Consider the following 24,346-nt stretch of genomic DNA (forward strand, 5'->3'; position numbering starts at 1 on the left):
GGCTGCAGCTGCTGCTTTAATCAGAAGAAGAAGAGGAGGCAGAGGTTTGTCTCCATGCAGAGGCTGAACGGCGTGTTGAGAAACAAGTTTAATTAAAACAGATCAGTGTTAGCTGCAGACACTAAATCGTTTCTAAACGTATGTTGTGCATTAAATAAACACTGGGTTTCTTAGCTACTTAACCTAGGAGAGGTAGAATCTATCCGGGAAATGTACCGCGGTCGGCCCCCGCCGAGAGGAGGCTATCCGCCGCCTTTTGAAGGCCGTGGTCCGCCCGGTCCCCGGCCTTACCCCCCTCAGGCCTACAGAGAGGACCGGAACCGGCCCAGACCTCCGTATCACTCCGGCTACCACGACCACGGCCCGCCGGACCCCTACCGCCGCTCCCCGCCCCGCAGGAGGTACCCGTCCCCCGGGTCAGGAAGCCACCGCGGCGGCGACTTCTACCCGCCGAGAGAGGTGGGTCAGCGGCCGGACAGGCCGACACCGGCTTCTGCATGAAAACATAAAACTGGTCTCCTTTAAACCAGACTGAGTTACTGTGTCTGTGTGGGAATGTGTTTCTTCTGAAGGTGTAACTGTTAACTGGCAGATATCCCATCAGCCCTGTCGTTCTCTGTTATGAAGAGAACTGCACGCCAAACTCTATTCAATAATCTGACAGTATATCGTGGCCTAGCTTGTCGGCAAACGTTAGCTAATATCTGTTTAAACATAACTTAAAACCTTTGATAAAACGTCAGGAGACGTTATTGTCAAATTTGGCATGCACCCAACACACAAAGCAGCACCTATATTTCTAAAAATTAAACTTTTATTGTTGGTTTAACGGTTAGAAACCTCTCATTCCCACTGTGTTCTTCCACCAAAACAAGTTAGCTAACCCCGTTGTGAACGGCAGCGAGCAGTGAGAACCATTTCTAAAAGTTGATATGTAACTTCAATAAAGTGCTGCTTGGTGAATTATTCATATGCCGAATTAACCAGAAGACCCTAACAATTAATAAACAGTTTTAAGTGGCGTTCTCCGGGTCTGTATCTTTAGCCGAAATGCAAAGCGTTTTAAACTCCGAGATTTATGAATAGAGAATCAGCGCTTCCTGTGTGAGCCGATAGCTAGCTAACGTTAGCTAACCACTGCTCTGCAGCTGGTTCAGCTCAGAGAGAGAACATAACACTGCTGTTACTGCAGGGACTGGATACAAGTTAGTGAAGTTAGTTTAGTTAGCTGGCTAATGACAACACCAACTGAGTGTGTGTGTGTGTGTGTGTGTGTGTGTGTGTGTGTGTGTGTGTGTGTGTGTGTGTGTGTGTTAGAAAGTCTGTTAGCAATCTCATACATTTAGCACCAAAACTACCAAACCTGCTGACTGTTGACTGACTAGATATTTAGTCAATGTGATAAATTATTAGTTGTAGTGACTGACTAGATGTTATTATTTGGTCAGTGTGTGATACATTAATCAGTTCACCAAGCTGTGAGCTGAGAGGGAACTTTGGTCCTGATGGGATTTTTATTTATTTTGTTATGTATTATTCCAAAATATGCCTTTAAAGTAAATATTGGAGGAGTTATTTCTCCATTATAATGATAAAAGGACAAAGCAAATTTGGACTGACTTTGGCTAAAGTGAGTAAAGTGTCGTACAGGTTAGTGTTGGTATGGAGAACCGGTGCAGATCAGGAACCCGTCCGACCTGCTGGAACCAAAACCCTCCTGGACAGACCGCTGACCGCTCCAAACCAGTTTAGTTCGCTCTCTCTCTCACACACACACACACACACACACACACACACACACACACACACACACACACACACACACACACACACACACACACACACAGTCACTTCAGACATGAAGCCCCGGTGTGATGAGGCTCACAGCAGGAAAGTGTTCATCTGATTCAGTGTTTCTGACTGTTTCTGCAAAGCTTCTGCTGGATTGAATCCCTCTAAATGCTCAGTAACATACCGACATGTCTAACATATCTAACATACCATGTCAAAATACATAGAGAGATAGAGAGATACCTAGATAGAATTTTATTTACGTGTCACTCCTCAACATACAAGACAAACAGAGCAACAAACACAGGACCCCAATAAAAAAGGAGGTTGAGGACCACTCATTTAGAGTTATGAGACACAGGCTAAAAATAATACACATTAAAAAAAAAAGAATATATATATATATACATACACACAAATATACACACACATAAGTACATACATTCGTACAGATACATTAATACACATATACATACAATACAATACAGCTTTATTGTCCACACAAGGTGGAAAATTGTCTTTGGCTCACAGGCATTACATAAGATCAACACAGAACATAAAATCACACAAAACGTGCATATGAAGAGACACTAGGAGGTTCACAAGAACATATAAAAGTGCATTAGCAGGAGTTCAGATTATTGACTGCATAAAACAATCTTAGTATTGCATTATAAAAATACATGAGTCAAATGTCAAGTCGAGTTCTTCTCCCAGCAGCAGGTTTTAATCGCTCTTCACTTCTGTCCACAGACAGAAGACCAGCTGCCACACACACACACACACACACACACACACACACACACACACACACACACACACAGTGTTTTTATCATTATGAAGCAAAATGCTGCTCAGTGTTCGCTGCTCTGTTTAAAAATACAACAGATTCACCATCAGATGTGTTACTTTCTGCAAGGACAAATATTAAATTAGGGAATAACAATAATAATCCATAGTAATTTATATGATGATGCCAGCAGTTATTTTGTGAGTGAGTCAGATTTTCAAAATAGTGGCAGTTTTATTTTGGAATTAAAATGTTAGGAGTGTAGTCAGCTGACTCCTTTGTACCCGTCTGTCCAGTGTCAGAAATCAGAAATCACATTAATTGGTCGTCAATTTTCGGTTCAGTTGCAGCAGTGTTGTTTCTTTTGAAATGAGCTTCCATCAGGATGTCACTCACTCAGTGCATTAAGTGTTATTATCATGTGTTATTATTATCATTATCATTAATATAATCTGACTGGTTGTTGTGTGTGCAGAGGTCTTCCTCGCCGCGGGGGGGGCTTCCCCTCGACCACAACCTGGTCATCACCGTCGGCAACGAGCTGACCGGACCGCCTGGCTCCGCCCCCCCTCGCCATCTGCTGCCTTCACATGACAGGTACTTACTAAAGAATAATGTATTCATTTATTTATTTATTTATTTGTTAGACTCTGATTATGGATGAGAGGATATAAGATTTTATCTTTTATCGTGATAAAAACACTCAAGATAATTTTATCTTGGTGAATTTCCGTTATCGGGATAATCGTGAATATCCTCAAAACAAGTTATTCATTTACTGTGCATTGACAACACATAACTAATTGAACCATGTGGATGTTTGGCTATCAGGTTGATAGGTAGATTCTTTTTATTGATGGATTTTTCTCTCATTGTGATTACCTGCTGGGTGTCGGTGAGAGTCTAAATCTGTCCTTGTTTGTTTTTCACTAAAAAGGATGTTCACAAAAAAAAAGATATGTGTCCTTTGATGCAATAAAAATATTTGTTTCTTAACAAAATGTAAGGTAAAGTGATTCCAGTATGTTTTAGTGCCATTTTAAGAGTTTTAAGCATATTTTGATGATTATCGGGATAATATCGTGAATCGCAATTATTTTGGCCAGGATAATCGTTACATGAAATTTTCATATCGTCCCATGCCTAACTCTGATCATGAAATATGACTGGTTGTACATTTACCAATCCTCAGATTTTAGGTCTTGGATCGGTGTCTGGGGGGGGGGGGGGGGGGCACTGGGGGACTGTGGGAATCCAGGGACCCTGAACACAACATCCGCAGCAGGGAACTTCAGACAGAATAGTTACTGGGACAACATGTCAGTTGGTTCCTGACCGGATGAAATTCCTGAAAATTTAAGTTAAAAACGACAAACCACCGTCCTGACCGGTGCTGTGTAGAGGGGGCTTTTATTGTGAAATGTAGTAATGTAAAGAGTGTGTTCCCGCTCAGAGACCCGCACCGACCCGACTACGACCGGAGCCGCAGCAGGGGGCGGAGCCGACCTCGCAGCCGGAGCCGGGACCGGAGTCCGGACCGGAGCCGGGCCAAGAGCCGGGGGCGGAGCAAGAGCCGCCCCCGCAGCCAGAGTCCGGACCGCGGCCGGGACCGGGACCGGGACCGGGGGCGGAGCCAGGACCGGAGCCGGGCTAAGAGCCGGGGGCGGAGCAAGAGCCGCGGGAGGAGCAAGAGTCGAGGGCGGAGCAAGAGCCGCCCCCGCAGCAGGTCCAGGTCCAGGTCCAGATCCAGGTCCAGATCCAGGTCTAGATCCGGGTCCAGGGGGCGGAGCCGAGGGCGGAGCTACGGCCGGGCGGCGAGCCGCGGCCGCAGCAGGAGCCGGGTGAGGAGCCGCAGCCTCAGCAGCAGCTCCAGCAGCCAGAGCGACGACGCGAAACCAGAGAAGGAGTTCAAGGAGCTGGAGATGGCCCGGAGGAGGAAGGAGATGGAGGAGATGCTGAGCCGGCCCACCAAGTCCATCCTGAAGAAACGCACCGACTCCGACGACTCGCCCTCGCTCCGGGTAAAAACCACCTGAAGCCAGAACCACCGGGTTTTCACCTGCTTCGGTTTTTGTTTCTGTATCATAGAATTGTTTTTCAGTGGTATTAGTTTGATAGTTGGAGCTTTTCAGAGTCAAAACTAACCGAACCCCAAACCCAGATCTGTAAAGCCTGACATGTAAAGGTAAAAAACATGCTGCTGAAAGGTCCATCTGCTATTGGCTGATCTTTGGTGCCAGGTGGTGATGTTGATCACCTGGCACATTTGGGTTTGGGGTTTAGTTCCTCTGTAATGTTCCTGAAGAGACTCCATGCTGTGGGGAACAGCCTGTCAGAGTGAGGAGTTTGTTACACTTTCCCAGTGGTGGAAAGTAACTAAATACATTTATGGAGGGAAATATTGTACTTTCTACTCCACTACATTTATTTGACAGCTTTAGTTACTTTTCAGATGGAGATTTGACACAATGGATAATATAACAAGCTTTTAAAATACAACACATTGTTAAAGATGAAACCAGTGGTTTCCAACCTTTTTGGCTTTTGACGTCTTACAGAAAGCAGTGTGTAGTCGGGTCACATTTCAGATGTCTATGAGTTGTTAACAGCTCCACCAAATAGTGATTTTTCCCTCTAAACCTCACATGGTTTCATTTCAATAAATGTTCAAATGATCCAATATTTCAGCAAAAATCAAAGATTAGAGAAAAAGTCCAAAAACTGAAAACAGATTTGTGTATCAGAACTTTATTTTTTCTTCTTTCCTCTCCCATTAATCATCTCACGACCCCTCAGATTTATCCGGTGACCCTTTGGAGGGGCCCGACCCCTAGGTCGGGAACCACTGGACTAAACTAGCTAACTGTACATAAAGTAGTTCAAACTAGCTCCACCTCCAGCAGCTACAACAGTAACATGCTGCTTACACACTGATGCTTCAGTATTAATAATCTAATGATGTCATATATAATAAAATATCAGTCAGAGGGACCAAACCACTACTTTTACTTTAATACTTTAACTACATTTTGCTGCTAATACTTATGTACTTTTACTTAAGTAGGATTTTTCATGCAGGACTTTTACTTGTAATGGAGTATTTTTACATTGCTGTATTGGTACTTTTACTTCAGTAAAGGATCAGAGTACTTCTTCCACCGCTGCACTTTCCCTCACTAGACTTTCATTTTGGTTTTGACCTAAAAGTAATTGTTTCCATTTAGTTTACATTTTTCCAAGTGTTTAGTTCAGGTCACTGAAATGATTTTTGATGCCAGTATCCAGTCTTACATTTCCTCAGCAGCTGCATGCTGATGGTTGTTCCTCTGGTCTGTCAGGGCGAGTCTCCTCGGGGTCTGGAGGGCTCCAGCATGTCCCGGGTGGCGGAGCGGCTGCTGTCGGCGGTGAAGGGCATGGAGCCGCACACGCTGGCCTCCATGCTGACGGAGCTGCGGTCCGACCCGCAGATGGCCCAGAAAGCCGGGCTGGACGCCGAGATCACGGGGATCCTGGACCTGCTGGGGGGGGCGGGGGCGGGGCCGGGGGGGGGCGAGGCGGAGGAGAAGGCCAAGGACGACATCGACGACGAGGAGAAGTTCCTGTACGGAGACTCGGAGGAGCCCAGGCCGCCCGCCGCCGAGCCGCTGAGGCAGCACGGCTTCTCCGAGCTGTACGGAGACGTGACGGAGGAGGCGCTGTACGGAGACTTCCCCCCGCAGGGCGCCGTCCTGGGACCGAGCTACGGCCTCGCCGGGGGGGCGTCGCCCCGCGCCCGGGCCCCTCCCCCCGCCGCAGACCCGCACCTCCAGCGGGCGGACGTGCGGTTCCAGAGCAGACCCGCCGGCGCCCCGGACCACGGCGTCGCGGGGCGGGGGGCGAACCCCGCCTACCCGCCCGGGACGGAGCCGCTGGAGGAGAGCGAGCGGCGGGCGGTGGAGGAGTACGAGAAGATCCAGGACCTGCTGAAGACCATCGGCCTGGACCTGGGCGTGGTCGAGATCAGCGACATGGCCGCCAGAACCAAGGAGCGCCTCCAAGGAAACAAACCCCCCCCTAAGACCCCCACCCGCCGCCGCCGCTACTCCTCGGGGAGCTCGGAGGGCAGCCGGCGCGGCCGGCGGCGCGGCAGGAAGAGCCGCAGCTCCGGCAGCAGCAGCAGCAGCGGGAGCCGCGGGGGCAGCTGGAGCAGCGACGACGGGCGCAGGAAGAGCTCGCCCTCGCCCAAACCCCGCGGCGCCAAGGAGCCCAAGCCCGAGCGGAGCGACTGGGCGCCGCCGCCCGAAGAGCCGCCGCCGCGAACCCCGGAGCCTAAAGCCGCCCCCCCGCACCCCGGGGTGCCCGTCCCCCCCTACGCCCCGGCGCAGGTTCACGGCATGATGCCCCCCAGCTTCCCGCCCCCGGGGTACGGGCAGTTCGGGAACTTCCTGCCCTACATGCCGCAGCAGTGGCCGCCCATGTACCCGCCGCCCAACATGGCCGTCCCGCCGCAGAGCCCCCGAGACGACTTCCCCCCCCCCGCCCCGCCCTACAAACAGACCTACAACAAGCCGCTGCAGCCCGACGCCGGGGCCAAGGGTCGGTCTGATCAATATGATTGATTCATATCAGATGAGATGAGATGGACTGTATGAAGTCAGAGAAACACAAACACAAACTAACAGTAATAATAAAACACTTTATTTCTCCAGCACAGAGTTCACAAAGTGCTTTACAGGACAGATGCTTAAAACCAGAATAGTAAATATATGAGGAGATAAAGTAGGAGACATTGTAAAGAAAATATAGAATCAGAGTAAAGCAAATATATAAAATACAGCAAGATAAAAATAGAAAACATTAGAAACATGATTTTAAGCAGGTAAAATCAAAAACATTTGCAGAAAAGCGAGTCTAAAAATGACTGAATTAGCAGAGTGTGATTCTGTTACTGGTTGATCTGTGTGGGTTCTGTGTGAATTGTTTGTTCCATGCTTTTTATATTAGATAATTTAATATCTAATCATTACTTCTCCACCTCCAGCGCCGCTGAAGAGCGCCGCTCAGGACAACGGGAAGGAAATGTCTAAAGTCAGCAGCCGGGAGAGGAGAGTCTCTGAGGAGAAGAACAACGAGAGCCAGAAACAAAAGGTTCCATCCGTTTATCCACTTTTATCACTTTTTTTTTTTTTTTATTGGTGCAAAAACAAAACAGTAGTGACTTTACAGATACAACAATGATTGAAACGAGGATAAAATACACAAGGGCAGACAATGAATAAACAACAACAGGGTGACATACAGCACTTGACATGGTACATATATAAAACAATACAAAATAAAACAAAACAAACAAGGATGAAATAGTCATAATTATAATGATAGTGACATCATGCAGTTACTGCGATTTAAATAATAATACATATATTGAAGAATGAATAATAGGTAATAAATAAAAAAATACATACATACATAAATAAATAAATAAATGGTTTATAATTGATATTTAGAAGTGTCAGCTGTAGTATGGGGGTCCTGGCAGGGCTCGAGGGTCTATTCCACAGTTCAAGTATGTACAGGTGCACTTTTATCACTCTAACACCTGCTGAACTTCAGTACATCATCCATCACTAATGAACATACTGCATCATGTGGTGGAGAACCTGAATTTCCCCAAGAGGATCAATAAAGTCTCATCTTATCTTATCTTATCTTATCTTATCTTATCTTATCTTATCTTATCTCAGCAGACTTGCTAACAGCTAACTCAGTCGGTCTTTGGTCCAAAAAAAATGAGACAACACAGAAAATATTGCAATATTCGTGAAATATTGCATTGATACTCGATATTATCGAATATTAGCGGACAGAGGCCGCATCCTCCGTGGGGGACGACGTGTTTACTGGTTCCGTCTGTTTCTCTGAACCAGGTTCTGGAGGAGCGGGAGAAGCTGAAGCAGGACAGAGAGATCCGCATGAAGAAGAAGGAATATCTGATGAAGGAGCTGGAGAGGCTGAGGAAGCAGCAAGGTGCCGGGTCACACTCACACACTCATTCATTCATTCATTCATTCATTCATTCATTCATTCATTCAGCTGAGAGTCTTACTGGACACTGTTATGTACCTCTGAGCCAGCTTCTGCACGACCTCTGAACCCATCGTCGATCGGTCTGATCGATCAGACTCTGGGGGCGACGGTCAGTATTTGGGGGGTTTCATCCGGTCCAAGACTTCCTCTTCCTCTTCCTGAGCCGGTCTGTTTACAGTCCGATTAGCAACTTGAGACATGAGAATGGAGTTGAGGACTTTTTTTCTTTTCCCCAATACAATTTTATTGAGTTTTAATACAATTACACTGACAGTAGAATCCCCATCGCCCTTTCCCCCACTCCCTCCCTCCCCCCCTCCCTCCCTCCCTCCCCCTCAAGCATGTAGAACATCACCCCCACCAACCCCAAACAATCCTTGGGTCTACATTGAAAATAATGTTAATAATGATAATAATAAACCAAACTAAATTCAAGTAGCTTACAGGGCATACATAGGACCAAAAAGCCATTGGTAAAATGGACTAGTATTAATATAACAATTACAGAATGATAGATAAGAGATGTGAAAATATAGAGATAAGTCAAAGCTCATACACAGGCTGCTTCTTAAGTTGCATACATGTAGGACACATCAACATTTAGCACACACACATATGCCACAGATCTTATATGACTTAATAGATGTGCAAAAAAGCCAATATGTGAACAACAAACTAGCGGTGAGTAAACAAAATGACAAGGACTAAAAGGGACAAAACAAAAATAAATGAATAAACAAATAAAATAAAATAGTACTAATAAACATCGATACTTTTTGTAGGTGTTTTAGGTCCGGACGACATTTCGGCTAATCTCTGTAAACAGATATCTGCACATCCGACGTCGTCTCTCGACTCCGACTCCATTCTCACGTCTCAAGTTGCTAATCGGACTGTAAACAGACCGGCTCAGGAAGAGGAAGAGGAAGTCTTGGCCCGGATGTCCGCCGGCTGCACCGGAAACCCCCAAATATTGTCCGTCGCCCCCAGAGTCTGATCTGTCCTCAGACCGATAGACGATGGGGTCAGAGGTCGGCTTCTGTATAAAGCGACTCACAGCAAGTCGCTGGCTGTTCCCCATGTTAACAGACTCTCAGATGCAGCTAATTGAAATGAGGAGGAATTAGGGCTGGGCAATATATCAATATTATATTGATATCGTGATATGAGACTAGATATCGTCTTATATTTTGGATATGGTAATATGGTGATATGGCATAAGTGTCTTTTCCTGGTTTTAAAGGCTGCATTACAGTAAAGTGATGTCATTTTCTGAACTTACCAGACTGTTCTAGCTGTTCTATTATTTATATCCACATTACTGATGATTATTTATCAAAAATCTCATTGTGTAAATATTTTGTGAAAGCACCAATAGTCATCCCTACAATATTGTCGCAATATCAATATCGAGGTATTTGGTCAAAAATATTGTGATATTTGATTTTGTCCATATCGCCCAGCCCTACTTACAACTGAACATTTAGCCCACTGTGTAGAAAATACCGAGATATATATCGTGTATCGCCATTCAGCCTAAAAATACCGAGATATGATTTCTGGTCCATATCGCCCAGCCCTAGGAGGAATAAAGCGTCGGTGTTTGTGTTGCAGGAGAGCTGCTGAGGAAGAAGCGCAGAGAGAAGGACGGACACAAAGACCCTCTGCTGCTGGAGATCAGCCGGCTGCAGGAGGAGGTGATGAGTCAGATCTCCGACCTGCGCAAGGAGCACGAGTCCGCCGAGAAGAAACGCAACGAGATCGACAAGGTGGCTCTGATCCTCGGCCTGAGCGCCTCCGACCGGCCGAGGAAGACCGGCAAGACGGCGCCGGAGAAGAAGCAGCCGCCGCCGCCGCCGCAGCAGCAGCCGCCGCCAGAGAAGAAGAAACGAGAGCGAGAGCGGAGCCCCGAGGGACTCCAGGCGCCGGCCGCGGCCCCGCTAAAGGTACAGGCGTCCACCGGGAGGTAAACGGGGAAAACCGCTCAGTTTGATCTCCGCGGCTGTTCGTCCCGTGGCCGAGCGCAGAGAGACGAGCTGTGAACTCTCTTCCCGAAGCTGGAAACCAGAGAAGTGATCTGTGATCTGTGATGCGTCTCGGTTTCAGTCCTCCAGCTGGTCACATGTCCAAAAAATCAAAATCCACTAGACTTCAAATGGAAGAGTTGAAGACGTTTCTCCACTCGTCCCACAGGCTTCTCCGGTTCTGAGCGGAGGTGTGAACTGGAGTGAAACCAACGTCTCACCCAGCAGCTTCACACCAACTCACACCTCCGGTCATGTGACTCTGGCCACATCCACACGAACACGTTTTCCTTTTAAAACGCAGAACCTCTGCTCCGTTCACGCCTAGCGTCCGCACTGCTCCGCCGTTTTCGGACCCTGAAACGGAGACTTTTGAAAAACGCTGCTGAGCCCGTTTTAGTTGGAAAACTCCGGGATTGCGTTTCAGTCCGGACGGGCGGAAACGGAGACTTTTGAAAACGATGACGCAGACACCCGCGTTCGCTTCCTGATTGGCTCTTATCAGTCACCATATTTGCTTTGCGACGACTCCCAATCTATGTTTTTCGCCGCCTTGACCTCCTTCCCCTCTTGTGTTCCTCTCAGTATCAGTTCCTCCTCCTCGTCGGTCCAAGCAAAGAAATCTCTGGTCGTACTTTTCTCCATTGCTGTTCTTCCTCTGTAGTATTTTCCGCAACTAAGCAACCAACCGCAGAGTAGACAATCTGCTTCCTGTTTACACCGGCACGCACATGCCCAGTGTACATGAACGGTCATGTGATATGTGTTTTCAGGCGTGTTAGTATGGACGGAGATTATTTCTGAAACGTTCGTGTGGACGGAGATCGTTTTTGTTTTAAAACGAAAATGTATTACTGTGGGTGTGGCCTCTGACTCTCTCATGACTTCATGGTGTGAAGGGGATTCCCCTCTGCCTCTCAGATGACTGGACAGACGTCTTCTGCTCTTCAACTGAAGTCCAGTGGTTTTCGTTTTGATTTTCTGGACGTGTGTGATGTGGTTTAGATGAAGTCCAGAGCCGCTCTGTTGATACTGAAACTGATACTTTACAACCAAATTAACTTTGTTTTAGCTCAGTTGCACCGTGTTGAATGAGGCGAATTTCGAGTTTTTTTTTTTTTTCGTAGATTCAGATTTTACAGTTATTTATAGCTCTGTGCATTGATGTGACACGTTGTGGTTCAGGTCACAAGTCACATGCTGGTATGTTTTTACCAGAAGAGGATTAGAGCCACATGTGAAAAATGGAAAAAAGAAATTCTGGTGAAAAAGTGTCTATCCGGCTCGAAGGAGAGACACTTCTTCACCGGAATTTCCTTTGGGATCAATAAAGTATTTATCTATCTATCTCTTTAAATTTATTTGAGTTCTGACTTTATTCTCTGAGTTCTGAGATTAAACGCCAAACTCAGATTTTTCACATGTGGTTCTAATCCTCTTCCACACATTTTGGTTTTGGCCGGTAAGTTTTCCTGCGGCTCGTCACTCTGCAGGTGAGAAAACATCATGTGGAAGTTCTGTCCTGTCCTGAAATACGGCGGACGAAAAAAGTCGGTTTCCACCTCGGTGTGATGTCACAGATTAGGGGGCGGGGCAAACTCCCCCCTCTCTGGTTTCCTGTCATGGGAAACGATGCTGAGAGTTCACAGGTCGGAGCGGAGCTGAACACCTAAATTCAGTGGTTTTCCCATTCTGTAGAACTTTTCTTACTGTTACTCATGTCATCCCATCGTAACTTAACCTCCAAAAATCATCACTTTCTGTCTTGCATAATAATGAGTGATGTCACTTAGGAGTGGGCGATATTGACGAAAAATAATATCCCGATATTTTCAGGCATTTTGACGATTTTTCAGCTTTTAAAAAAATGTGATCATTCAATTTTCCAGACTGCGAAGTGAGCGCAATAAACTTACTATTGTTCAATTTAAAAAAAAAAAAAAAAAAAAAAGAGCAGCAGACTTTTAAGCTTAAAAGAATTCTGGCATTTTATTGTAGGTGGTGTAAAAAAGTAAAATTGAAATACAAATCAAAGACTATTCCAGAATAGACCCAGTCTTGACAGGATTAGTATCACAGTCCGGACGGGGTGTATATATTACTTTCTGGGATATGTGTATTGTGTAATTTATTAGTAATTTATGAATCACAAACCATCGGTCCGGACGGCACCAGAACTCACAGCAGACATGAGAGTTTACTGGAAAACAGTCTGGGAGATTTTCCTGATAACTGTTATAAACTTTAATAAACTTTATTTAAACAGCTGCTTTCAAAACAATTGTTACAAAGGGCTTAACAACAAGTAAAAGCATAGAGCAAAACCTTAAAGGAAGTAGTATCGATTAAAAACACAAAAGTGGAAAGTGAAAATTGAACAACTGCAAAACAAGGAATAGAAAATAAAGACAAATTAAAATAAATAATAATACAACAACACAAACATCTCAATCCTCAACAACAAGAATGAGAATCCCTCTTTCATTCTTCTTGTTGAGGATTGAGATGTTTGTGTTTTTGTCCTTTTCTATCTACCGTATTTCCTCTAATAGTGGCCGGTAGTCAATTAAAAGCCGGGTCTCCGATAATGTCCGGGGCCGTGGTCGACACAAATAAAGGCCGGCCCCAAATACAGGCCGGGGAAAAAAACAAAGGAAAAAACAACAGTGGATACCGGTAAACTCCTGGTACCTGTTATATAATGTAACTGTAGTTTGTAGTAATGTACAAGTGCCACAAGATGGCAGTATGCCACAAGACGGCTCGGCCGGCAGAAGTCTCTGGAGCGTGCCGTCGTCGATTACTGTAATTATCGGTAATGCGTCGCAGTTACAAAAAAACGGCTACCTAACGAACCCCAACAGAAGCGGATCAGAAAACAAGGAGGCTTCGTACTAAAATATGAGCAAATATACTTATCAAACAGAGGGAATTAGAAATAAAGGCCTGTCTCTAATATAAGCCTGCTTCCAATAAAGGCCTGGTACCCTCTGCAGCTGAGGGAAATAAAGGCCCGGGCCAATATTAGAGGAAATACGGTACTTCAGAAATCAGTAAATAACTTGGCACCAGGCAGGTGTCTCGTAAAAGTAAAACTAGCCATCAAAATATTCAATTAAACAGCATTAAAATAACAGCTGGATACAATTCTGCTAAACTTATTCAACTGAGCTCAATTAACATTTGAAAAACTTTTGTCTGGGTCGTTTTTTTTTTTTTGTGAGAGCAGTTTGGGGCTTTTTGTAACGTGAAGACGGTCAGATCTTCTGAACTTCCTGTCCCTGCAGCTGACTGACAGCCCGCTTTGCAAAGCAGCTTCTCTTGTTTAGGATCAGTTTATTCAAATCCAGTGAAGCAGATCCACGTCGTCAAATTCACCTCGTCACCTGTGATATAGCCTGGTCAGACCATCCTGATCACATGACCTCACATTCTGTTTCGCTCCACGGATCAGTCTGGACTTCTAGCCGCCCACATCGATTTCCTGAAATTACAACATAACCGGGCCAATCAGGGACTGCGTTGTAGTTGATGACGTGAAATACAGGCCGCCGCTGGCAAAACAGTAATGGCGTCTCCCGAAGCGACGAGCGGAAACGTTAACGTTAGCAGAGTAAACACAGCCAAGTGCAGTTATTGCAGAAATGGACTCAACAACAATTAAACAAGAACAAGAGTATGCACTAGTGGAGTTTCTCGGCAGAAAATACGTTTTCGCCGAGCTGATTGGCTGAAGGAGTTTGTCTGTCAAGGCAAGTTCTCTGGGCAGCTAGAAGTCCAGACTGATCCATGGAGCGAAACAGAATGTGAGGTCACATGATCAGGACGGTCTGACCAGGCTACCCGTGATATGCGACCTGATGCTGATGACAAATGGCATCTGGCAGTTATCTTGATGATGATGTCATCTGAAACGACATATCGCCCAACCCTAATGTGACTCAGCAGCTGATGGAAACCTGCTGGACGAACCTGGAGAACATTTTAGACTCAGAAGATTGTTGGTTGATGTTCAACAGTCTGATCTGTTTTATATCAAATGAAATGTGCTGCATGTCAGATTTCTTCGATGTCTTGTGATTGTAACGCTAACAAAAAGCATAAGGCTGTCAAGTGAACTTCAGCCCAGAGACCTTCCTCATGGTCTCCTCTGGTCCCGTCTGGACCGTAGACTCGGACTGTGGCTCCACCTGTCTGCCCAGAGAGACCTGCTCATCAGGTCACTCTGCTCTGCTCTCTTCACCTGTCAGGTGTGTCAATGAGATCTGATCTCAAAATCCACATTCTGAGGCCTGGAGCACATTCCTGTCAGATCTCAGCTGAGTGCGGACAGACATCCGGCCACAATCCGGACACTGCAGGGTCGTTCATTTCCCCTGCAGCCGCTGACGTGCTTCACATTTTTACCCACGGACACGGAGGCTCTGAGGTGTTTTGCCGCTGAAGATTATCTGGAAGCTCGAGGAATTACAGAGTTTCCTCTTTTGTCTCCTCTGGACCGCCAGAGCGCTGAGGAACATGATTTGTACGGAACGCAGAACGCTGAAAATGCGACAAGAACTAAAGTAGAGATGTTTCGTAATTATAATATTGTGCGGGAAAAACAAATCCGATCTGGTATCTGACCGCAGAAGATAAGTGTCATCTGTGGACACATCGATGACCTGATCTGAGATCTGATCTGACACTTCTGATGGCTGAAGTCGCAGTGGAAAGACAGATGGACCCACAGCCGAGGGAGCTGCTCATAGTGAGGAAAACACAATACTGAAACATACTGATGGAGAGGAGTGATGACAACATATCATATTTAACATATTTAGGTAAAGGTAGGTACGTGTTGTCTTTAAAGCCGGGCGCACACGACACGACTTGAGGCCCCATCAGCCGTCTCAGTTTGTGAGATCTGAGATTAAATCCTCGTGTCAGAACTAGGCCTGGGTGATATGGACAAAATCAAATATCACAATATTTTTGACTAAATACCTCGATATCGATATTGCGACAATATTGTAGGGATGACTATTGGTGCTTTCACAAAATATTTACACAATGAGATTTTTGATAAATAATCATCAGTAATGTGGATATAATGACTAAGTGGGTAAAGGCAAATAATAGAACAGCTAGAACAGTCCAGAAAATGACATCACTATACTGTAACGCAGCCTTTAAAACCAGGAAAGGACACTTATAGTAAAAGTAAGTAAGTAAAATTTATTTATAAAGCGCTTTTTACAGATGAAAATCACAAAGTGCTGTACAAAACATAGGCAAAATAAAGCAGAATAAATATACATTTTGTGAAATTTTCCAGTGAATATTTATCAACCAAAAGCTTTCCGAAATAAAACTGTCTTCAGTTGCTTTTTAAAAGAGTCCACAGACTCGGCCACACGGAGCGACAAGGGCAAATCGTTCCAGAGTCTGGGGGCAACAGCCTGAAAGGATAGGTCTCCCCGGGTTTTAAAACGGGTCTTTGGGACCTTCAGGAGACTTTGGCCTGAGGACCGAGTCTGCCATATTACAGTATCCAAAATCTAAGATGATATCTAGTCTCATATCACGATATCGATATAATATTGATATATTGCCCAGCCCTAGTCAGAGTCGACTCGTTAAGCTTGTTAACAGAGGCGGTCTGACCCGGGCGTCGAGTCGCAGACATCCGGAGGTTTTCAGACCTGTTTGATTTTGCCTGCAGCAGAATGAACATCAAACTGCTTTATCTGGACTTCAACCGTTCTCTCCTCCAAATTCGCCGTCGAGCTGCTCTTCATTATCAAGCTTCATTTTTGCTCAAAGTCCTGTTTTGTTTTGGCGAGATAGCGGAGAATCTGGGTTCCTCAACACCAAAACCAAGTGCCAAATATATTGTGACCCTCCGTCTGAGCCGCCACAGCGTCAGCGAGCCAAGAAGCTACAGGACCAAAGGTGGACCCGGGTCGTGTAGTTTGAGCTCGGCTTTACAGACAGAGGGTAAAGACTGCAGCTGACTGCGTTAACCGCTGCGTCTTAAACATGAGGAGAACAACCTGAAGACCGAAACATCAGCTGATAACCATCCAACCACCTGACCTTCTGTTTGGGAGTCGGTGCAGACTTCCTGACAGACAGACAGATGTTATTTAGATCTTCTTTAGTTCTGTTCATCATTTCCACTCGGCACAAAATCCCACATCATACACAAGTCGCCTCTGAACTGAACAACCAGGTAGTGATGAGATCTGTGAAGCATTCTTTCATTTTAGTGACTAGATTTGATTCAAGTCATTATAACTGAACAGTGTGACTTGAACAGAGCTGCTTTAGGGCGTTTTCACACCTACAGTTTGTTTGCTCTGGTCCGAATCAGTTGATGAGTTTGTAAACTTGGAGCGTTTCCCCCTTGGTTCTGTTTCTTTTCACACAGAGAAAAATCCAAGCGAACCAAAATGCATCAGTACAAACCACATGAGAACGTTCAGTCCGCTTATTGGTCAGATTTGTCTGGGGCGGGAGCAAGAAAGTAAATACAGGAAGAAGGTCCTGTGTTCTGGACTAGTGCACATTGCTCTGCAACATGGAGTGTGATTATCTGGGCAATATACCAGGCAACACTGGACCAGCAGAATGCCAAATGCACTTCGAGGAAACATCTTGAAAATGCTATACTGGCTATACCTGCTGTACCTGCTGTATGTACCTGCTGTACCTGCTGTACCTGCTGTACCTGCTACAGGAGCCGTTTAGCTCAAACTTGCGGAGTAAATTGAGTTCACCTGGTAGTTGGGTCGGATCAAGGTTGGATCACATTCCCACCACAAACGAACCGCTCCAGAGTTAGTTCGGGACCGGACCGAGACCGCCTCCTCTAAAGGGTCTCGGTGCGGTTGTTTTGGTCCGCACCCGAGTGCGATTACTGTGTTCACACCTGACCAAACGAATCGCACCAAGGGGGAAAACCAACCAGAGTCCGATTCAACCGGACTAAAAGCGCAGGTGTGAAAACGCCCTTAGATTCCAGGACAGCAGCAGCTTCTAGGGGATGAGAAGACATTTTTTTCCTTGTTCATCATTCAGTGGAAAACATCACTGCTCTTCTGTGCATCAGGCTATCGGATAAAACTAATGAAATTAATCAAACTATTTGTACTTTCTACTGAACTTGCTTTAAGGTCTGATCTAAAACACAAAAAAAAAAGACCTGAACTTTCCATCATGTCTCAAACTCCATATTTGAACAGATCAAATCGACCAAACAAGCCTGAAATCACATATTGCCAATTTCTAAAGCAGCTGCTCTCTGCACAGCAGACGCTCGTATTTTCTCAAGGTTTTGTCAACAAGTTTAAACACTTTTATTTAGTCTGTGAAGAAAACTTAAGTCATGAAGCCTACAGACGTTACTCGACAAGATTATAAGATCTTGTCCCCATAGTATGAACCTAGATAGTTGAACTAGAGGTTAAAGGCAGTCTGTCGTCTTCAGAGTCAATAAGAAAGAGAATAAGTTCTGTTGGAATTTTGTAGCTCTCAAGTTTAAGATCTTTTATATTTAGATTTATCTAAGTTATGTCTAGATGTTTATCCTCAGTCTTATGTAGAACTCTTACATGAATGAGTAATAAACCGGTGAATTTTGATATTTGAATGGCAGCATCAGAGCTCATTAAAATGAGAACGCTTTATTCTTTTTTTTGGCTCTGGACACGGAGGGCTTGAAAAAACATTAAAGTGTAAAGTCTGTAAAATAAATTAGAAGTTATTAGCGGTAAAAAGCGACAGCTGGATTCTCGCAAATATGTGTTGACTAACGTCTTCAAGACTGGAACACACTGAAGGTAAGAGATTTTGTCAATTTCCAAATTTTGGGGGGCGGAGTTTAAAAGCAAACTCGTTCGTTCCTTTCTATTTCCTGAATGGTTTTGGCACTATGTTGTAGTGTGTAGGTGTGTGTGTGTGTGTGTGTAGGTGTGTGTGTGTGTTGAGTTGTACCAGTGAAGTTGACTCTGTCACGTTTTGTTTCTTAGCAGAGCTCGTCGGCGTCGAGGGCGTCCCCAGACAAACCCAAGCCGCCCGTCAGCGCCTCGGCTCCGCCCCCGGCCCCACCCCCGGCTCCGCCCCCCGAGCCGTTTGAATACTATGACGCTGGAAACCACTGGTGTAAAAACTGTAACGTCACCTCTGGTTCCATGTTTGATTTTTTCACGCACTTGCACAGCAAATCTCACAGAAAGGTTTGTCTGCTCGTGGCTTTTTTAATTTGAACCTTTTTTTTTTATTATTTTTGTACTGTGATAAAATATCTGCATCCACATGTTGGCACCATGCTCTGCATTTTGAGCTACACAGGACCAAGTCTTATTTGGCTTAAGTTTTACTTTTACTCTTAATTAGTTTCTGTCTTTAATATTTGATTTGATATTCCTACCTGTGCAGTTCTGTGCATATTGTCTACTTTTACATTCATGTTGTTCTGGCGCTTCACAGACGCAGGACCCCTACGACCGGCCCTGGGCCTCCAGCCCCTCCAAAACTGGCAAGAATTTACCTTCAGAAGAGAAGATGACCAAACCTGCTAAAGGTACTCCAGCTTCCTCATTGTCTCCTCTCATTAAGATCTGCTTTCTAATCTTCTTCACTGAACCGCTGAATTTTGTTAGCAATCTTCTACTTCCAGGTTCTGCTCGGTCTGGATCCCTGCTCCAGTTTTCTGTCTCTTAATGAACACAGTGCTTATGAAGTGAGAAAGACTCTCGGCTCGTATGCAGAGGGATTCCCGTCCGGATCGCCGATGTCAATCCATTCATTGTCTTTCATTTCTCATCCTCAAGTGGAGGTTATTGTAAATGTGATGCATTAGCTCTTGGAAAAGTGTTGTGAATACACAGTAACACTGTGCTAGTCCACCCAGTTACATACTGCCCAATATCATAATTTTACCACATTTCCAGCACTAACACAGTATTATTGAGCAGTTACAACACTTTTCCATAGGGCAAAAAACAGGTTACAACACTGGAATAAGACCATTGTAAAGTGTCACCATGTGTTGTTTGAATATTCTCATAGTAAACAGATTTTACTTCACTAACCTTCTCGTCTCATGACAGGTTCTGGACCTGGAGCTCTCCGTCAGGTAAACATCATTGACCGTTTTTTTACCGCCATCTTTCGATTTAAGTGTTCTCCTGTTTCTCTTCCTGCAGGTTCGGAGTTCTTGCTGCCTGTGAGGGGATTCTTCTGCCTGCTGTGTCGACAGTTTTTTGGCGATGGCATTTGTGCTGAAGAGCACGTCACAACGCACGCGCACAATGAGAAATATAAGGTATTTACCTCTGGAAGTAGAGACTTTCCACAGATGGTGATGGTAGATCTATTTATATAACCTCATTTCCTTTTTTATGTCACTGACACTTTGTTCCCGCTTCTTAAATTGAATTGTCAACAACATAAAAATTGGCCTTAAACTGGATGTAACTGGTGCAGAATTAGGCTGAATTAGGACAGTTAACTTGCAGTAAATAAGAAGATTTTTTTTATTCTTATTGCACTGCCATTGAAAACATAAATTAAAGTAAAATTAGAAGAATGCGGTTATACTTCCCAGTTTTTCCTTAGCCTTCCTAGATCCATTAGTTAGTCCTGACACTAGGAACGTTTACATGCACACTAATAATCCAACCTGATGAAGGCAATACTGTGTAGTTAATGTCACGTAATCACCTCAGTTTGATTATCCTAATCAGAGTAAAATCATAATTCGAGCTAGCATAACCAGTTTACCGCACCTAGGTTAGTTTGATTTTAATAAGGTTTTTAAATGTGTTTGTGTGTCAAAAAGGTCACAGAGGAAGTTGAGCCAGATGCAGTTTTACACAGATGACAACATGGCAAGTGTCGCGTGTTGCATGAGCACGTTACAGCGTATTCTGCATACAGCTAATTGCAGATAACACTGTCTGCGTCAAGGTGGAAGTGCATCAACCACACCTAAAAAAAATTCTGTTTTTGTGATATCGAGTTGGCTGCTGCATCACATCACTCTCTGAGTAAACTAACTCCACTGTCAGTTAAATCAGGTAAACCTGGGTTACAAATACCAGAGTACTGTGTGCATGTAAACGTACCCAGTGGATCCATCAGGTTTATACTACATATCCATGTTGTTTCCACTTAATTTGACATCACGGTTACCTAACTGCTCATTTAAGGGAATTAGGTTGGAAGTGTGCAAATGTCAAATAAGAGTCATTTTCCTGCATGTTTTTCATCACTGTTTAATGTCTTTTTGTTTAATGCCTCCTCCACCAGAAACAAATGTATGAGAATCCTCTGTATGAACAGAGGAGGAACCTGGATCGCCAGGCAGGACTGGCACTAGAGACGAGCGGAAAGAAACGCAAACATGAGGACGAAGAGGGAGGCAGCAAAGAAAAGGAAGAAAAGTCCAAACACAAAAAGGAGAAAAAGGACAAGGAGAAAAAAAAGGAGGAGGAGGATGGGAGGAAAGAGGAGAAATCCAAACTTAAAAAGGAGGAAGAGGACGATAAACCCAAGCCAAGCAGGAAAGAAGAGGATTTTAAACCTGCCAAGACGGAGGAAGAGGAGAGGCCTTTTTTCAGCAAGAAAGATGAAGATGAAAAGTATAAATGCAGCAAGAAGGATGATAAATACAGGTACACCAGAGAGGAAGAGGAGAGGTCCAAGTACAGCAAGAGAGATGAGGAGGAAAGGTACAAATATGGCAGAGAAGAAGAATACCGGTACCGGTATCGCAGGGAAGAAGAAGAGAGGTTCAGATCCGGCCGGGGCGATGATCGTCCCAAATATGGTTGGAGAGAGGAGGACGAGAAGTATAAATACGGCAAATACCCAGATTCCAGATTCAAATATGATAGGGAGAGAGAAGAGGGGAAACCTAAGGACGTTAAACCATTTAAAAAGCCTGAACAGCTGAAGGAGGAAGAGAAACCGGAGGCCAAGAAGCAGCCTGAGCCTCCACCAAAGCCCTACGACCCACCGAAAGTCCTGTGTGGTCCGAGCCCTGCCATGAGGGCGAAGCTTCGTAAGCAGAGCATCGAAACAGGCAAAGCAGCACCCATCGCTACCGTGACCACCTTTGGGAAGTTCACTTGGAAGAAGAAAGAGAACGTTCTGGCGAAGGAGGCGGAGAGAGTGGCCGCCGAGTTCCTTAAGGATGACGAGGCGTTGGTACCCCGCGAGCCGATCTCGGCGGAAGATTCATTTGCTAAGTCGGTGGCTGTCGCTAAGGAAATAGCTCAGAAGCTGGCAGGCCAGAGTACCGTACCTCCTCCTCCTCCACCGCCCTGGGTGTCCCAGGGCGGTGCTAACCGGGGCAGGATCCGGCCCAACCTTCCTGCACCTGCCGCCGTCCTGAGGAAAACGGCCATGATGGCTAAACCTGCACCTCTGAATACTTTCCTCTCCATCAGACCACAAAACGCAAGTATTCTAGGGCCTATGCCTATGTTTATTCCAAAAGACATCCCAGTAATGCCTCCAAGACATTGCCCTGTAACGTCTCCAAAAGATTTCCCTGTGATCCCTCCAAAAGACAGTCCTGTGTCTCCTCCAAAAGACAGTCCTGTGTTTCCTCCAAAAGACAGTCCTGTGTTTCCTCCAAAAGACAGTCCTGTGGTCCCTGACACCATCACGAAGGCTTCGTATGGTCAGGACGCACCATCAGAGGCTACATCTGAGGTTGTACAACAAGCCTCACCCACTGAGAAAATGATAAAGATCGAGTCTGACGTGGCGGCTCCAGGCGTTCCTGAGAGTGAGCAGACTCGTACGGTGTTCGTCAAGCCTCCACCTTTCATGAACACAGGTGATGGGGCTCATAGGTCTGAGAAACTGAAGACTAATCTGGCTGCAGCCAAAGCCCAGGATTTATTTGACATCTTCTACAGTAGCCTCGGCCAGTCAGGCCCTTCAGCCGTCACTAAACCAGCAACAGACACCAGAGCCGAGGGGAGTGGCATCAAAAAAAGTCAATCTCCAGCCCCACAGACCACAAAATCACAACCCAAGCCCCAAACCCAAACCCAGCCCAGGCCCCAAACCCAAACTCAGCCTCTCACGGCTCCAGAACTGAAGCCAAACCAACCACAAACCCAGCCCAAACTAGCCCCTCAAACTGAACCAGTCCGGTCCCTATCGGCTTTACAAACTAAGCCAATCCAACCTGAACCAAGTCAAGCTCAGCCCCAACCTAAGCCAGTACCTGAAAAAAGCCCAATTCAGCCTCCACCAGTTCCTAAATTGGAGTTGGCTCAATCCCAACTGGCTCCACAAACTGAACTGACCCAACCAAAACCAGCTCCACAAGCTCAGCCCCAACCCCTGTCCCGGCCTCAGAATGTACCCGAAAACCAGACTGAGCCTTCAGCTCCTAAATCTGAGCCAGTTCAGTCCCGACCCGCTCCACAAACTGAGCCTGTCGAACTCAAACTAACTCCAGAAACTAAACCCCAACCTCAGCCCCAGCCCAGGGCCGCTCCCCAAATCCAAACAGAGCCCCAACTGGCCCCAGACCCCCAGCCCCTGTCCCTTCCAGAGACCTATCACTCCCCTCCTGACCCAACTCCAATAACTGAGCCTGAACCTAAGCCATCCCCTAAAACTAAAACCAAAACATCCCCTCAGAGCAAGAAAACCCTTCCTCCACCCCGCCCGGTCCGGCAAACCCGATCCCAAACCAGATACCAGACCCGCCAGCAGCAGCTCCAGCAGAGCCAGCCGGAACTGGAACATGACACAGTTCTGGAAGGTCTCGGGATGGCTGCTACAGACCCGAAGGAGCTAGAGATGGATCACGGGGCCGGGTCCCAGCCCGAGGAGGCGACGCTCGGCGACGCCCCCGCTAACATGGAGACTGACGAGGCCACAACCATCACCCCCGAAACCCTGGGCCTGCCCTCGGACATGATGTGTCTGGGCTTTGAGTACGATTTCAACTTTGAGTAAGAGTTGACTCCAACATACAGCAGGCTGGGGGACGGGGTTTTCTTTTTAATCCATGGACACATCCAGGATGTTCAGTAAATGATAATAAACCACAATCTTCTCTCAATAATTTACCGGACTTGTAGGCAGCTGGAAGTGGAGTTGGTGAGTGGAAGTCACACAACAGACTTGACTTCACAAACATTTGACCATAATGTTAAAAGATCGCAGTGCTGTCTTTGTCGAGCCTTTTGAGGTAGAATTTATTCCTCATTCTCTCAGCAATCCTTTTCTTTCTCCTCTTAAAGGTAACGTACTGTATACTGTTTGTTGACATTTGTTTTGTTTTTTTCTATCCAAGTTCAGACTTATGAGTCAATTTCTCCTTTTTTTCCTCTTTAAATGATGACAAGGTGTTTTGATACAGGGACAAGAGTTCTTACGGTTATGAAGAAAACTGCGGTTGGTAAAATAAACCCAGCATGGACCAAAAGCTTTCCCTGACGGATGTGTTTGTTTGACAGCTGCACCGTATAACATGTTCCCCTTTACAGCACCGTCGCCGAAGAGGAGATACACAAACACGTTCCTAGAAATACATCACTTTTTATTCCTTGTGTTTCATGGACTACCGTGCTCAGTATCACTCTGTGTGGCTCAGAATAGAAACAAACTGCTTGTCCTGTAAAAGTTGTTGCTTAAGTAGAGTTTTAATAAAATCTAG

General features: G+C 45.6%; 1 protein-coding gene across 2 annotated transcripts; it reads left to right on the plus strand.

Annotated features, from left to right (window-relative positions):
* The first annotated feature begins 46 nt into the window (after nucleotides 1-46).
* Nucleotides 47-24,346, plus strand: znf318 (zinc finger protein 318). 2 transcript variants are annotated; one of them, XM_071518854.1, is made up of 11 exons: nucleotides 47-459; nucleotides 3,057-3,178; nucleotides 4,035-4,602; nucleotides 5,920-7,156; nucleotides 7,602-7,708; nucleotides 8,488-8,587; nucleotides 10,262-10,593; nucleotides 18,684-18,890; nucleotides 19,144-19,237; nucleotides 19,863-19,981; nucleotides 20,968-24,346. In XM_071518854.1, exons 1-11 carry the CDS (start codon nucleotides 211-213, stop codon nucleotides 23,641-23,643), a joined length of 5,811 nt encoding a protein of 1,936 aa, XP_071374955.1. In that variant the 5' UTR covers nucleotides 47-210; the 3' UTR covers nucleotides 23,644-24,346. The 2 variants fall into 2 exon arrangements, with proteins under 2 accessions (XP_071374955.1, XP_071374963.1); XM_071518862.1 differs by having other exon boundaries at nucleotides 18,687-18,890.

This window comes from Centroberyx affinis, unplaced genomic scaffold, assembly GCF_046629955.1.
Source record: "Centroberyx affinis isolate AG114_WGS23_722 - 3 ecotype Tasmania unplaced genomic scaffold, CSIRO-AGI_Caff_v1 ptg000052l_1, whole genome shotgun sequence".
NCBI classification, from domain to species: Eukaryota; Metazoa; Chordata; class Actinopteri; order Beryciformes; family Berycidae; genus Centroberyx; species Centroberyx affinis.

What these genes read in the sequence shown, in the direction of transcription:
- znf318 (XM_071518854.1), top strand. Translation starts at nt 211, where the DNA reads ATGTACCGCGGTCGGCCCCCGCCGAGAGGAGGCTATCCGCCGCCTTTT. An exon ending in GCCCGACGCCGGGGCCAAGG is followed by an intron (nt 7,157 to 7,601) that starts GTCGGTCTGATC and finishes CTCCACCTCCAG; the next exon opens with CGCCGCTGAAGAGCGCCGCT. An exon ending in CGGCCGCGGCCCCGCTAAAG is followed by an intron (nt 10,594 to 18,683) that starts GTACAGGCGTCC and finishes TTTGTTTCTTAG; the next exon opens with CAGAGCTCGTCGGCGTCGAG.